The sequence below is a fragment of the Leuciscus leuciscus genome (assembly GCF_965113295.1).
Source record: "Leuciscus leuciscus genome assembly, chromosome: 7".
NCBI lineage: Eukaryota > Metazoa > Chordata > Actinopteri > Cypriniformes > Leuciscidae > Leuciscus > Leuciscus leuciscus.
Window position 1 is genome coordinate 29545966 of NC_138731.1, and position 16386 is coordinate 29562351.

The 16386-nt window shown below is 35.9% G+C and overlaps 1 protein-coding gene across 3 annotated transcripts in view; it reads right to left on the reverse strand.

Annotated features, from left to right (window-relative positions):
• The window catches only part of epb41l5 (erythrocyte membrane protein band 4.1 like 5), a 45219-nt gene that overhangs the window by 26747 nt on the left and 2086 nt on the right, over positions 1 to 16386 (reverse strand). For all 3 annotated transcript variants that reach the window (XM_082176372.1, XM_082176373.1, XM_082176371.1), the window contains exons 3-10: positions 10756 to 10860; positions 3115 to 3157; positions 2599 to 2677; positions 2468 to 2512; positions 2038 to 2090; positions 1170 to 1290; positions 759 to 846; positions 556 to 644 (exon numbers count right to left, since the gene is read on the reverse strand). In XM_082176372.1, the coding sequence (XP_082032498.1) occupies positions 556 to 644; positions 759 to 846; positions 1170 to 1290; positions 2038 to 2090; positions 2468 to 2512; positions 2599 to 2677; positions 3115 to 3157; positions 10756 to 10860 (623 nt within the window). The remainder of the gene's footprint in view (positions 1 to 555; positions 645 to 758; positions 847 to 1169; positions 1291 to 2037; positions 2091 to 2467; positions 2513 to 2598; positions 2678 to 3114; positions 3158 to 10755; positions 10861 to 16386) is intronic.

Sequence of the window (16386 nt, forward strand, 5' to 3'; positions counted from 1 at the left end):
CTTTAGATAAAATGGCCATTATCACTACAGTTACTGAAGTATGACAGAACAGTTAGACAGGTCTCCAGACTAACTTCTATATATTCTACAGATGTTGGCGCCAGCACCTGATTTGGTAATGCTAGGGGAAAATTTATCATAAAGTTAATTGAATCATTAAATTACTATTGCTTTGCATTAATAAGTGTAGTTACTAATAATATTAGATGTTTGCTTATTGGAAATTTAACAGTAAAGCATTGAGCTTGAATTGATATGCAGATAAAATGAACTTTTATTAACAACTTTTATTAACAATGTGTGCAATAACCACATTTTTATAGGGAAAATTGTAATATTCTACTCTTAATAAATGTACCATTGTTGTTCTATAATATTATAGACTGAATTTTATTGCTCTGAGCTGATTAAATGTTTTTTAAATGTTAAACCCACTCAACTATTTCAAAAAAAAAAAAAGATTTATTTTGGTAAATGTAAAAATCCACTTTGGTGCTGCTAGTGGTGAAGAAATGACACACTGCAGCTATAAAGATCTGGTGAGGGACCACTTACCAAAAGAACAGGCCAATCTTAGTTTCCCCCTCAAACACAAGCACACCAGTGGGGGTCAGACCAAGGCTGTATTCATTTCCGTCACGTGCCTGGAGGACGAGGTAACAAAGAACAGATACGTTTCTAGATATATCTGGATTGAAGAGAGCCCCCCCTCAAGATCATGATTTTAACAAACTCTTGCATGCTTTAAAAATGCATACCTTGACCATATGCATGTCCACCCCATACATCTCCAGCCATTTGGCCTTATTCAGGTAGTTTATCTCAGCTTGGGCTGGAGTCTGGCCCCTGCAACACCAGCAAATGAACAGGGTAAAACAAAATGTAAAAGAAAATGAAACAACTCGAGCTGCTGCACATCTGCTGCCGATTACAGCTGGTCGAGGTTACAGTGATGAGTCATAAATCACATATGAAGTGTTCAGGGTCAACAGTAGAGCTTTGGTTGAGTAGACACGAGAGATCCAGGAAGAGTCAGAGGTGATGACCTACACATTGACATTCATCCACCTGCTTTAAATTTAGATTTCCTCTTTAAGCACAGACTTAAAAGGAGTCATAATGTGCAACTAGGAGGTATGTTTTTATAGACTGAGCTCTCTCATTTATACCTGCACTCCTTCCAGGCATTGTAGATGTCTACTTCCATGTCTTCCGTCTGGCTTGGCGTGAAACGAAATTCTGTCACCAGGTCAAGTCCGTGCTCGGCAGGGTCACAATCCCCCAGTTCAGCTGAAAGATAAAAATTCTACAGATCAGCAACAAAGTTTGTAGCATTTAGCTGATTTTTATACAAGTATAAAAAATGAGTTATCAGGACTGAATGCTCCATCATGATCTGTACCATTTTTGAAGAAAATAATTGCAACTGATTGCAGATTTTGTTGTCATGTACAACTCAGTTCAAACAGCAACTACAAGTGGTGAAATTATGAAGATATTATGATTAGAGAGAACCAGGACAAATCATTCTCTCCAACAAATAAACCACATGACCCTCAAAACTTGAGATTACATGACCGTGTTACTAAAACAGCTCAAATTAAAAAAAGAAGAGGAAAAAAAAAAGTTGCTAAATGCCAGCAGAGTGTTGTGCATTTATGTAGAAGATCAGAGCACAGTTGGAACAGGGGGATTATAAGCCCTTGCTTTACAACCCACACTAATGAGCCGTCATTTACTTTTCAGAATGAAAGAGAAATCTTTCAAAAACATTGTCACGTAATGATGATGAAAACTCAGCTTTGCCATCACAGGAATAAATTACACTTTAAAATATTTCAAAATAAAAAACACAATAATGTTTCACAACATTACATTTTACAGTATTTCTAATCAAATAAATGCAAATCAAGTCTTGATTGGCATAAGAGACTTTCAAAAACAACAAAATCTTACCAACCCCAAACTTTTGAACAGTAGTATAAATCATAGTATTTCTGAACTGATTTAAAAAAAAACTTCAGTTCTGTCACTTACCCTGTAGAGCATACGCAGCCAACTCCACTGCTGTGTCAAACGAGCACTCCAACCTAGATTAAACAAGATGATCAAAGCATATTTACTAAAAGTCTTTATAAAAAGCATTTTACAAAATGTTTCGTTACAGTGAGAAATTTATCACAGATTCTGTTACACGTAAAAGGTTTCTGCTGCAATGCCCTTAATACCACTGACTGCATAGTTTAGAAATACAATTTTAAATTCTAAAATCAGTGGCAGAAAGAAAAAAACCAATATAACCAGTATATATTGGGGCCACTGTATGTTTAAGAATGGAAATGTGTCAGTACAGACAACCGATTGCTCAAAAATACATACAACTTTTAAATAAATAATTGTACTAATAATTAGACAAATGTGAGGATGCTTTGACATTAAGGACACAATTCGAAACAACTTCACTTACTTTCCACTGAGAATGTCCTGCTTTAACTGTAGTACAAAAAGGTATCTACAAGAGATAATGAACATAAAAGAAATGAGTAAAACAACTGAATGAATATTTAGTTTGTTAATGGTATAAACAGGTGATTGAACCTTGTTAGCTCTTCGTGTAAGTTGTTGGGCTCTGAGGAGTAGAACTTTACTCTCATGTGGAGGCAATATGGTGGCCCGACTGAAACAAGGCACAAGGCAGAGAACATAACAGACACGTCAAACAAAGCAAAATGGCTTGTGTACAGCTTTTTGTGGTATAAATAGTTAATGATAAAGATTGCAGAATAGAAATGGAATTTCAGGATGAACGTCATTCAAGTGATGAGATACAGAGTTTCCATTTCATGGTTCATTATTACCTGCCCTTCACATTCACAGTTAAGCATTAACCTTGTACAAACTCAGGAAGACTAACTAAAAATTTTGCTCTATTCCAAAACATTGTGAGCTTCTTACCAAGGTTTTGAAACAGAGTTTCTGAGTAAATAACCATGTATCGAGTGTATCAGGCCTCTATCATATCATTAATCAAAGCACCCTTCACAATGTTGCTTATATAATCAAAACATCATTTCACAAAAAGTGAGTTCAGCAGGAAAACAACATTTTACTTACTTTTGACTTGTTTTTTGATGCTTTTGGTGACATCAAGCCAATGCTGTAAAATGTAAAATAAATAAATGAAATGCGTTTGGGAATATGGAAAACCTTTAATTTTGTGCATACATCATGATCACTAACATTTAACACGTCGGGTTAATTATTTTTTTATTTTTTTTATTTTGGGCAAAAAGTGTTTCATACACACTAGAAAATTCTGTCCTGTCTATTGAAATGTGCAGCTATAATGGGGTGATGCATGAACAATGTGGAGGGAGGGAGGGAGGAGACACTCATGCTGATGGAAGAATATAGTGTCTCAATCTCTCCCACACATTCCTCACATGCTCTTCCCTCCCTCTTTCCATTCTATGCAAGACTCTGCACTAGCCCGAGTTCTGTCAGCTGCTCTTTAGCATATTTAATATTTTATCACTCTTAAAGTTACAGAAGTGTCAATAATGAAAGTTTTTAGAATGTGCATCCTGAAGTTCTTTTTATTCAGTTGAACAGAAGCTAATCAATTATGACTAATTATTCTGCAAAAGAAACCATCAGAAAAGTTAAAGCAAATGAAACTGCATAAAAAATGACAATGTTTAACAAATGTGTAAGGAAAAGCTCCTGATTTTCAGTGATTGTAGATGAAAGTGTTGTTACTGCACAATGTAATCAGGGAATGCACCAAATCTAGAATGCTCCTGAAATTTAGCAAGGTACGGCAATAAAAACAGCATCCAAAACGGTCAGGAATTTTGGGAGTTGTGTTTGACTCAAACCAAATCATGAAGAACACCCAGTCATGAGGACTGCCATACAACATCTGGCAATTTGTTCAGTCTTGATGATCCTAGGAGTGGACGTTAAACTCTTCTTGTCTCACTTCACTGGCTGCAAGTCGCTGCCCGCATCAAGTTTAATACACAAGATTTAGTAACCCCCCTACCTCCAACTAACTCCCCTGAAAAATCTACTTTGTGAGATGCAGTAGTATTCTTTATTTTTAACCAGCTTAGATAACAGTGTGCAATAAATGAATAAAAGCAAAATGTAAATTAACGAAGCCTTTTACTAGTGATTCGCCGAAATGAAATTTCTGGCCCGAAACCGAAACTTAAGGATGCATTTGGCCAAAAACAGAATGTTTTCAAATACATATATATATTTTATAATTGTATTAATATTAGACTTTAATTCATTTCATGAACATAAATTAAAACTTTCAGAAAATGAAAAATGTATTTAATAATCAATAGGGATGGGACGATTACCGGTTTCACTATAAACCACGATAAAATGTACAGACGGTTAGTATTATCGTTTTAAATTTAATTATCATTAAACCCGTGTTTTATTATCGCGATTTTAATAACTCACTGTGAATCCTGTCCAGCCAGCAACAGTCTGAAGCAGGCTCAGCGCGCAATGTTAGGTTTTTTTATTTGAGAAGGAATGTCGGAGGGCAGTGACCATATTCGGGAGATTTTTCAGCCTTTTAAGAGGACCAAATCTGAGGTGTGGTCATATTTTGGCTTTTACAAAAGTCCTGAGTGAAACTTAATCGAGGATGGTCACTACAATAGGGGGGAAACAGTCGTCTTGTGTGACCATCACCCACTGTTTATAGCGAACGCAAGGCAAGTTAACTTTGACCTCAATACCAAAACTACGTCTGGGAAATAATTGGGCACAAAATGTTGTTTTGAGTTGAAATATTTGATCTCACTCACTTGAAATAAACGTGAAGCTTCCGCGAAGAAAAGTTCGCAGCAAGTGGCTTTGAGCCAAAGACAAACGAACAAGTTCAAACAAGACTATTAGGAGTGACATTTAAGGGATAATAATGTATATCATTGTACACTTATTACACCGATTTTTTTTTACCACATAATTACGGGGACATATTGAATTGAGATTAACATTTTAAACCTTAACGTTACCTGTTTATAAATCCATTTTGTACAGCGTACAAAACAATCGCCCAGACAAGATGATCACAATATTATTAAACTCTGTAAACAATAAATCAACTGATTTAATTTTCAATACAATTAAAAATGGAGACGCAAGATGGCAAGTTGTATTTGATTGAAACGAGAGAGCGCGTCCGTTGTGACACATGGATGTGCGCTGTGTTATAATGGGTTGCTATTGACGACGGTCATTATAAGGAAGGAAATGCCACAGAATAGAATCTTGCTTAAAAAAGTGCATAGAGCTGATTGTTTTATTTGTTGTTTGTTGATTTTCAAATATAAAACTGTTTTCAGTGTGAGCATCAGTTCTTTTTGAACACTTTCATCTCGTTTGAACAAAACCGTGATAATATTGATTATCACGATAATTTTGGTGACTATAATCGTGATATGAAATTTTCATACTGTCCCATCCCTAATAATCAATTAATTAAAAGGTAAAGTATGTAGTTTACTAGTGGCTCCTAGCGGAATTAAATAAATACAACATATTTTGCAAACGCCCCTTTCACGTGTACTAGCCAATGAACAATAAACTTCAGCCAATGAAATATAAAAGAATGTATATTAATACAAATCTTACATACTTCACCTTAAATCAAATGTATTTAATAATCAACACTCAAATTTTTCATTTCACAAGATACAATTTTTATTTTATTTTTTATACTTTTTTTATATGAACAGAAATTAGTTTCTACTCAAATTTGTTGGGGAAATATAAACATTTAAATAATTGCTGTAATAATTTATTTTCAAGACAGATTTATTTAAACATACATTTGGATAAAAGTATCTGATAAATGAATAAATGTAAATACATTAAAAATAAAAATATCACTAAAAGGTTCACTAAAAATATAATGAATATGTAGCCTAATACAGCACGCTGCTCTCTATAGATATTTCTCTAGCTAACTCATAAGATATGGACATTGCATTGCTTTCCTGACGTAAATGTAACATTACATTGAAATATTCTAATTCTGTGTATAGCCAAGAATCTGGCAACGATACAGGGGTTACGATACAATATTTTCAATGACAAACCGAAGTGTCTCATATCTTCTAAACAATAAATTATACACCATTTATTTTTTATATAAATTAATACAAATATTATTTTATTTTTTATTAATGCAGTATATGTAATTTAAAAATAGCCAGATTAGCTGGCTTACAGAAATAAATAAAATCATACCATAGTATACCCACTAGAATAGATGGCTGTATAGGCCTATTTTTAAACAGGGTTGTTCATATTCTTGTTGCTGAGAAGAGTATTTTTAAACATAATGACTTACTTTTATTAGGTATTGCATTTGGGTGTAGGCTATATTTAGAAATGATCAAAGTCTACTTATGGTCAGATGTAATTTTTTTGTTTAAAGGTGCACTGTGTTATTTTTAGCGGCATCTAGTGGTGAGGTTGTGGATTGCAACCGACAGAAGTTACGGTGGCCGACAGGAAAAGATGTCGTCTGAGACAGCAGAGAGTAGCCAGTTAAAGGTGCTCTAAGCGATGTCACGTGTTTTTTAGGCCAAACATTTGTCACATACATCTCCTCACCATCCGCTAGCTGCCTGTCCCCTGAACACACTGTAAAAAAACACGGTCTCTGTAGACACCCCAGGCTCCACAAACGGCAAGAAAAACAAACTGGGCTAACCCGCACGAAACAAACTGTTCCAGCCAATAACCGACAAGAAGGATTTGGGGGGTTAGTGCGCGGATGAGGAGGAGGGTGGGTCTAGCTAGCCTCCGTTTTGTTTGACAATACTTTAAACGTCAACAAGAAGTGATGTCACCCAACATCACTAAGAGCACCTTTAAGCAGTGAGGTTTCTTTACAAAGATAAATTAATAAATTAGGTTTACTTATTTATTCAGTAAAACGATATGTTATTGCTAGGGATGCACCGATACCACTTTTTCCAGACCGAGTCCGATACCGATACTTTCATTTTTGGTACTCGCCGATACCGATACCGATACCGTAACCGATACCTGTATTTTTCATTTTCAATTAATATTTAATTCATGCATTTGTAATTTTTAAATGTATTGGTAGAGAAACCAAAAGAATATCAATCATATTAGTTGTTTATTAAATTTTAACTTAATTTGTTCATCAAATATATATTTAATGCACTGCATATTCATTACTGTATAAATTAAATATAGATGGATCTTTTTGTAAAGTAAAAAAAAAAGGTAGCCTATTTAGTCAAGAGCAGGGAGTAATTTATTTGTCCTTTGTTTGATTACCATTAAAACACTGCAGCAGATTAATTAAACTGCTGCCCCTTTAAGACCGAACGCACAGACCCCATTTGAATTATACTGTCTATGTTCACTTGAGATATAACAGACTTTGTTTACTAGGATACTCGCCAACAGTGAAAAGTGAATTCATCCGTACAAGCGCAAGACGTGAAAGACTTCCATTCAGTATCGCGCGCTGTCTGAGGCGATGGTTTTCGTGGTGCGCGCTTTGGATGTTTGAAGTTCATGTAACTTCTTGACCTGCAAATGTCCTGTAATAATGTAGGCAACCACTCGTTAAACATACATAAGGTAACAGTTCATGTTTTACTTACACATACGATTTAGTTTTAATCCAAATAACACGTGCTGAGTGAACGATCAGCAATCAAGAGCATTCAACAGAAGTGCTCTCTCTCTCTCTCTCTCTCTTCTCTCTCTCTCTCACTGGTCAGTTAACGTTAATAATAAGCTACATGCCTCGTTTTACTTTCTTTGCCATTGACATCCGACTGAACCACAAACTTTCCACTGACGTCTGATGCGCTCGACCAGCTCGCGCGTCTGTGGCGCTGGCGCGCTCAATCCACTGCGCGTTTTTCTCTTATCAGCTCGCGCACCACAGGCGTTAGTATATTCTGTTTAATATTTCACTAATAAGATATATTTACCTCATAGACAGCCTTCTTTTTTATCCCCATTATAATTTCTGTTGTCAGTGTTTCTTTGTCTGGACACAACACTGTACACACGCTGCCTGGTATCGGTTGTTGGTATCGGGGCATTTTTACGAGTACGAGTACGAGTACATGAGCTCAGTATCGGCCCGATACCCGATACTGGTATCGGTATCGGTGCATCCCTAGTTATTGCGAATATTATTGTTACTTGTTCATCATTGAGTCCGAGTTTTATTCGCCGACTTCAGCTACACAAAGAACAACATAGTGACGAAACGCATTTGTCCGTTTAGGGCTACTGTAGAAACATGTCGGCGCAAAATGGCTATTTCAATGTAAGGGGACCCGCGGTGTACGTAGATAGAAATGGCTCATTCTAAGGTAATAAAAAACATAACGGCTCATTATTTAAGGTCTTTATACACCACTGAAAACATTTATGTAGTAGTAGTAGTAGTAAAATCTTTATTTATCCCTGTACAGGGCAATTTAAGTAGCTTCAACCTCACAAACATACACATTTTATAAAACAGAAAAACATCACAGACCTTGTGAAAACATCACAAACCTCTGGCTTTTTTAATGATTCTTCATATAGCTACTATTTAAAATTCACGGTACCTTTATCTTTTTTCAAATAAGTATTTACACTCATAACTGCATTTGAAACAAAAGACCTAGAAGCTTTAACGGTCCTCCACTTGGGCACTCTATATCGCTTTCCTGAGGGAAGCAGTTCAAATTCTAAAAACAAAATGTGAGATGTATCCTCTAGGATAGTCAAAGACTTCCTAAGAACATTTCTCTCACACAAAGCAGACAAACCCAGCTGTACAGATCCTGTAATCTTTGACCCTAAATTAATAATGCGCTGAAGCTGGGATCTACTTTTAACATTTAATCCATAAAACCAACAGATCATAGCAAAGGTTAAAACAGTTTCAATAAAAGATCTATAAAACATTATCAATATGGATTTATCCACTTCAAAGGACTTAAGCTTCCTCAGTAAATAACCGTTTTTGTGCTTTCGATATAATAAGATTTGTATTTTCCACCCACCTAAGTTTATCATCAATTAATGTACCCAAATACTTATATGAACTGACCTTCTCAACCTCTTTACCCGCAATAACTACTTTAGATGGAGTTCCGACAGAATTATACAATTCTATAGTCATATCCTTAGTTTTGGATCCGTTAATTTGTAAATGAGAACTCACACCAATCCAAAAAATATTTCAAAATGGGCCCATGCTCTGTGTCACCTTGCTTTAACAGACTCAGCACCACTGTATCATCGGCATATTTAATAATATGTCTGTCTGGATATTGACTTCTGCACCTATCTGTATATAAAATAAATAATAAAGGTGAAAGAATACAGCCTTGGGGACAGCCCACTGAAGAATACAGTTCCCGGGAATGTTCTCCATTTACCCGTACTATTTGAGATCTTCTGGTCAAAAAATCTAAAATCCAGGCCACCAAACCCTTAGGAACATCAAATTCAGAAAGCAAACGTTCAGCTAAAAGAATTGGTTGAATAGTGTTAAACGCTGAAGAAAAATCTATAAATAATAAACGAGCATGATGCTTACCGATATCCACATGTTTATATATGTAATTTAAGAGTGTCAGAGTGGCATCCTCCACACTCCTATTTCTCCTATTGTGTATATGTATATGATATTTCATTTCTGTCAACAGATCCTCCTAAATATTACACAATGCACCTTTAAAATGTTGTTGAATCTTCTGGCTCCACTAACTGTCTCTAACTGAGCATTTGATCTCACTCTGCCTCTGTGTGTGTGTGTGTGTGTGTGTGTGTGTGTGTGTGTGTGTGTGTGTGTGTGTGTGTGTGTGTGTGTGTGTGTATGAGAGAGAGTCTTTTTTACACTCTTGATGGTTTATAGTTTAACTCATGAATTGCTGTGTGGTTTTGCCTGCATTAAAGGATAATCAATCTCTTAGGCCTTATTCAAAGTACAGAGAGAGCGATTAGAGGTCAGATGGCCCGTATGTTTTCGAATCGCGGTGCTTTAATGTCATACACCAAGCGGTTTGCGCAGCATCGCTTCATGTTGAACACACCTGGTGCTTCGTTTCTAAATGAATTCAATGATTCAATGGCCCATTCACAAAGAGAGCCATTTACATCATTCCTGAATGAATCAGCTTTTAAACAAATCAAATGAATGACTCAATAACTTATTCATTTAGACATTTATCACCACCTTAGTGGCAGGTTTTGTTTCTTATTTAGAGTATCACTTCATTAAAAAATAATTCCATATTTTAGGGTTAGTTTGCCCAATTTTTTAAAAATCTGTTTATTTACATTTACCCCCTCATGTCGTTTAAAATCTGGATGACTTACTTTCTTTTGTGTAAAATAAAAGATGATATTTAACTGTATATAACTGAATATATAACTGTTTTGGTCTGTAAATATATAAATAAAAAAAACAGCTTCTGAAAAGTGTAGCCCTTTGTAGCCTAAAAGTTTGTGTGCGCTAAGTTCTGTTGAATCAAATAAAATACTTATTTCTACTACTTTTAAATACTTTTTTCTCAGCCAAATTTGATGTGAGATTCATTTGATATATTTAATACAGCGCTTTATACAAAATAGATTGTTAGTAATTAACATGAAATTATCATAATAATCAGATGACCATATATCAAAGCAAATTTTGCATCCACTTTCCAGAAATCCTTTCGCTCTTACCGGGACTTGGGCAGAATCCATGAAGCGCAGTCCAAAGTAATCTTTCTCGACAACGTCCAGGTGATACATGATCTGCTCAAATAGCTCTGCACCTTTGGCTTTTTTCTGGAGAGAGAGAGAGAGAGAGAGAGAGAGAACATGATTTAAATCCTAACAGTCAATAGTGGGTTTCAGGCGTTGAAACTTATATTATGTAATGTAATATTAAGTATTTATGCAGGCTTCAATTGTGATTGTCAAAAAATCGAAAGCAAAAACTTCAGGCCGTGTGTCCACCAAAGCATTTTTTCCCGAGGCTAGTGTATTTTCCCAATTGTTTTCAATGGGAGCGCTGCATTTTTTTAAACGCCAGCAGCATAACGAGGTGCTGTCTATTTCACACTGAGCACTTCTACTGTTTTTTTTACCAGTCGCCGAGAGTTGAAGATCGTTTAACTTTGGGTAAAATGCAGAGCTCATCACGGTCACTTTTTACCCAGCCGTCCAATCACAGTGGAGGAGCGGGACAAATACAACACTGACCAACCACCACATCCTGCTTGTACAATGCCAACAGATGGCATCAACAAGCATAATAACGGAACAAAATTATTTAAAACAAGATCCAGAGCAAATAGACATTGCTTCAACATTTTTTTAATATAGAAACAATACAGAAACAAACTATTTGTGATATTAGATACTAGTAACACTTTCGTGGATATTCCGTATCAGAGCAACCAAAGTGTCTCAACTGAAAAAAAATGGAAAAAAACCTGCACTGCCGAAACGCTCTGGTTTGGGCATTTCACATGGTTGGATTAAAACAAGTGATAAATGATACTACTAGAGACGATTAACAATGGGGCAACTTCATGGACGCTCATAAGTAAATCAGTGAGTTATAAGTTTAAATTTCTTGATTCCAGATAATCTAATCTAAAATCTAAACAAACCCCTTTATCTTTAGTCTTACAGTAAACGAAATAGTAGTTTATGGACAGCTACATCCATGCTAGTATCTCCATGTATAAACTAAAGAGTGCTGACACACAAGCATCTCACCCAACTGCTTTGCTCCAAGTTGGGAAGGCCGGTTTAACCGTAGTCCAGGCGCTCAGCACCGGATGCTCACGCAGGCCCCAGCGAGTTGGCATAGTGTACAAAGCATCCCAGCGAGCTGCAAGAATGCAGACAAAGAGTCCATTGTGTGCTTGAGTGAACCCCAGGCTCAGGACTCACATTGTTCAGCTGAGGTTTTCCAGGCTGCTAGGCCAACATACAGCCTTTGGAGGCGCAGTTACATTCCTCAGTCTGCTTCCAGCAAGCAGGACAGAAAGTAACTTCAAATATCAGATCACCGCCTTTATAATAAAAACAGCCCATTGTCAGCATTCTAAAACTCTCTTGGATGCACGACCAAAATTAGAGCTTTTAAAAAAAAAAGAAAAGTCAATAGTCAAACGCACTAAACAAACAGGTTGGCCCAGCCCTAAAGTATGCTTGTCATGATTTGTGACACTGGGCTTTCCTGTGTAGGGCTTGGCTTCACTCCTCAAGAGTTAGAGAACATACATGTCAAGCAAGAAAATTAATTGAACTTGAAACATTCACCTTCTTACTGAGCAGTGAAACATCGATTCAGCATTTATGGGTATCCAGGGTGACTGTTTGAAAGGCTTTTCCTTGGAGATGCACCAGATGGTCATTGCATGTTTGTGCAGCTTGCGAACTGTAAAGATATTTATGTCTCTTCTTTCTCAGAAGCAGAGTACTATAGAACAGGTTTGTTGTCTCTTTGTCTAGAGAGAAGCAGTGGTTTGTCTTTTGTACTTTGGTGCTTAATTTGTGTGAAGAGGAGACCAGAAAATATCAATCTTTAAAAACAACAATTCAAGTAAAAATAAATAAATAAATATGCCTTTTTTAAAAGCTTAGCCTATTCGTTGTGGAAAAGTTTAGCATTATGTTCTGCCAAAAAAAAAAAAAAAAAAAAAACTCCACATATTAACGCAAATCACATGCATTTGGAAAAGCATGAGGTTGAATAAATTTATAACTTTCGCTATTCCTTAAAGTTTGTTTTTTAGACTGGAATCTGCTCATTTAATGGGTTTGTTTACTCTTGGTTATGAAGTTTGGAACAGATCAAGATCCTCTAATTTATCAGTCACCACTAGTTCAGTTTATGTTCATCATTCCCTTGTGTATGACAGATCAGAGGGAATCTTTAAAACACCAACAAAATAGTAGTGCCAACTATCTGAAATTAGAACAAAGAAAAAGAAAAAAAAAGGCAGATTACGATCTTAGATTTAACTACTAGCCTATGGCATGTGAATCCCCCTTGAAATGATTATTTCCTTGTCAAGCCTCAAAGAGGCCACCACTAGTAATCTACAGTGACCAGCCCAGAGATCGCAGTGATCCTTATCAGACGGATGAACAAAACCCAGTGCCTTCAGTAAACAGCTAGCATCTATTAGGCCTTCCTCACTGCATTAATAAATAAAAATGTAACACAATGAATGAAATCTTTGGGTGCAAGACCACATAAGGGACTAAAATTGATGCCTCAAAACCAAATATATTTAAGCCTTTAATATAAGCTGACCTCAACCATGAATGAGCTCCAAATCATCACATGTACACAGTGTGCATTGCAAATAACTGATTTAAAAAAGAAAACGAGTCTAAAAACAGTTTGCAATATTGAGACATGACCACACTATGTTGCATGTTGCATTCAGAAAGTGGAGTCTGAATGGGTTGCAAACCACAGACAATTAGTAATTATTATTGGTGCAAGATCACTATGGTTATTTTCAAATATGGGTAGTTTTACGCAATTAAAATGACAACAGATGAAATCCCAAGGGAACTTAATACAGGTAATACAGGTAGCACATAAATGTGCACATATTAAACAACTAAAATGCACTAAAACATCAGTTAATGGAAATACTGAACTTTAGTTAGGAATGGAGATGAAAAACGCAATAAACTGAATTTAACAACACACTCAGTCATACATCATACCTAACACATTCAGGTGGAGGTCAGAGAAAATCCTGCCAGAGGCTCAACCACAGCGTAAACAAAGGCATTAAGAAGCTGAGGGGATCAAGTCATTCACTGTCCACAGCAGAGTCCTGCAAGCGGGACGGGTCAACCGCTAATATTTGATGTAATGGGTGGAATAATATTTACGTTGTCATTTGTGGTGCAGGTGCGGGTCGGGATTCAATAGGCATGGGCGGACTGCGGGTCCAATAGCCAAGACTATGACTCAATTCAGTACCCACTTGATAGGCAGCTGCTTTCAGACGGTCCTGTGCTTATTTGTGTTCACACTCCGTAGTCTCTGAAGACAGTCAAAGGTTTCTAATTACAACGCGATTTGCAGCGTTGAGCACTGGCGTTTGCGCGCTGTAACAGACGTGATTGACAGCTTCAGTCATTAAGGGAGTGCTTATTGCTCACTTACTGTATATAATCTATTCGCAGATTTAAAAGCAGAGTGAATCCGCTAAAATATCCCTGATATTATGACAGTAAAGGGTCACATTTGGCTATATGTCCTTAAAATGTATGGAGACCTCCAAGCGTCTGTATAGCCTATTGTTTGATTTGTGCACATTAGCCTGTATGGGCAGATTGTTCACATATAGGCAAAAGTTTTGAATTGTTTACATGACAGACGCACATTCTCATCCTTTTTTCTTTTAATTATACCAGTGTTGGGCTGCATCATGTCTATTTTTCTTAAATGCATCAACTCTAATGTTGGTTTGATTGCTTGCGTTACATGAGAAAATAAATAAATCTTGTCTACCTGATGTTGTAGATTTAAAAGCGGGTACTCTTCGGGTCGCGGCCTTTATGTCAAACGGGTCGGGACAGGTATGGGTTTACCAAACAAACATGTCCCTTGCAGGACTCTACCACACAGTCCAATGACCCCATGCTACTAGGGCTGAAACGATTCGTCGACATTATCAACAAAAAAAAGTGTCGACAAATATTTTTGCTGTGGAATACAGTGTAAGATACATCGCAGAGCAAAGAGGACACAGACAACGCGCCGACAGATAAGACAGAGCAGATTACTTTTGATATCAAATAAAGTCTCATCTTTTAAATTCTGTCAATTTTCCTACAGAATTTAAACAATACATGTGGTTTTGGCACTCTTTAATGGTGGCGTGACAGATCACTGTAGCAGTTCAAGCGGCAGCTATCATCTCTTCCTCTTTACTACTATTACGTCACGAAATAAACATGAACGAACATCAAAAAGTATGTTGAAGGTTACAGTACAACTGAAATGATTAATCTCTGTCATGTAAATCACTTAATCAGTGTTTCAACCGCAGAAAGTCGTTAATAAACAGCTTGTAAACAATGTCACAGAATGTTACCTTTACCTCAGGAAAACCATTCAGTGACCATAAACTCCATAGTTAATAATAATAAAAAGAACTCTAGAGGAGCATTTTTCTAAAAGAATATGCACAATATTACATATTCATATTTTTAATCATTAAAAAGTTGTACAATTTCCAGACTTAACAAAAACACAGTACCACTCATTGTAACAGTTGGACTATTGATGACTTCTGATGAGGAAAGAAAACCTGAAGGAGATTCAGGTTCGAAATTCATTAAAAACACATTATAAAAAGCTGAGGTGATTTCCTTGTTTTATTTATTAGTTAAAATAGGTATAAACTCAATATTGTAACTAACTGCAAAAGTGGAATAATCGATCAAAGCCTAATGATTAATCAGGGAAATAATCAATCGTTTGTTGCAGGTTTTTGGTGACAAAGCATATCATCCAGTGTCACTAATAAGTTGTTCGCCCAAGTGTCCTGCATTGTTTCGCAAAAATCACGTCTGCTCACCAGCAACAGAGAAATTACCAGGTGGTCACCCTATATAGTGTTAATATCACACTAAAACTGAGCAAAAATATGCTATTCAAATCAAATATTATTTATAAGTCCAAAAGTAAGATAATTGTCTGATAGCTTGTAAATCAATTTTTATAACAGTTACAATATAGCAGACTACTTACATAAAATGCTTATTATAAATATCAGTTGTCACTATATAATATATAAATGCTTAGTTTTGATGAGAAAAGCTCTCTAGTTTTATTTTTTTGGGCAAAACATATGCAATGAAATGCAATGAAATACAATGAAGGTTGAGAGATGTATAAATAAACATTCCTCAAAAGCCTATTGGATCATATTTAATTCACACAAGTTAACACTTTTTATATAAAAGGATGTATGGGTAATCAAGCAAACCTCTTCAGTCCATTAAATGTTTATCTTGAAATATTAATAACAATATACAAGTTATTAGCCTATGTTAAAGGTTAAGGCTAAAAAGACGTGTACCACGAACTAAAGATAGACATTTTTGGATTGATACTAAAAGGCCTTTTTTTTTGTTGCAAAAAAAAAAGAATGACTATCAATCTGACGATAGTCAGGTTTTTTTCTGCATTTAATTTTTTTTTTTTATATTAGTCCCGCCAACGATAAATTTTATGATAATATGACAATACCTGCCATTCTGAAGAACCAGTACCCGCTGATAGTCAGCTACTTTAAAACGCTTTATAGCTAATCACAGACA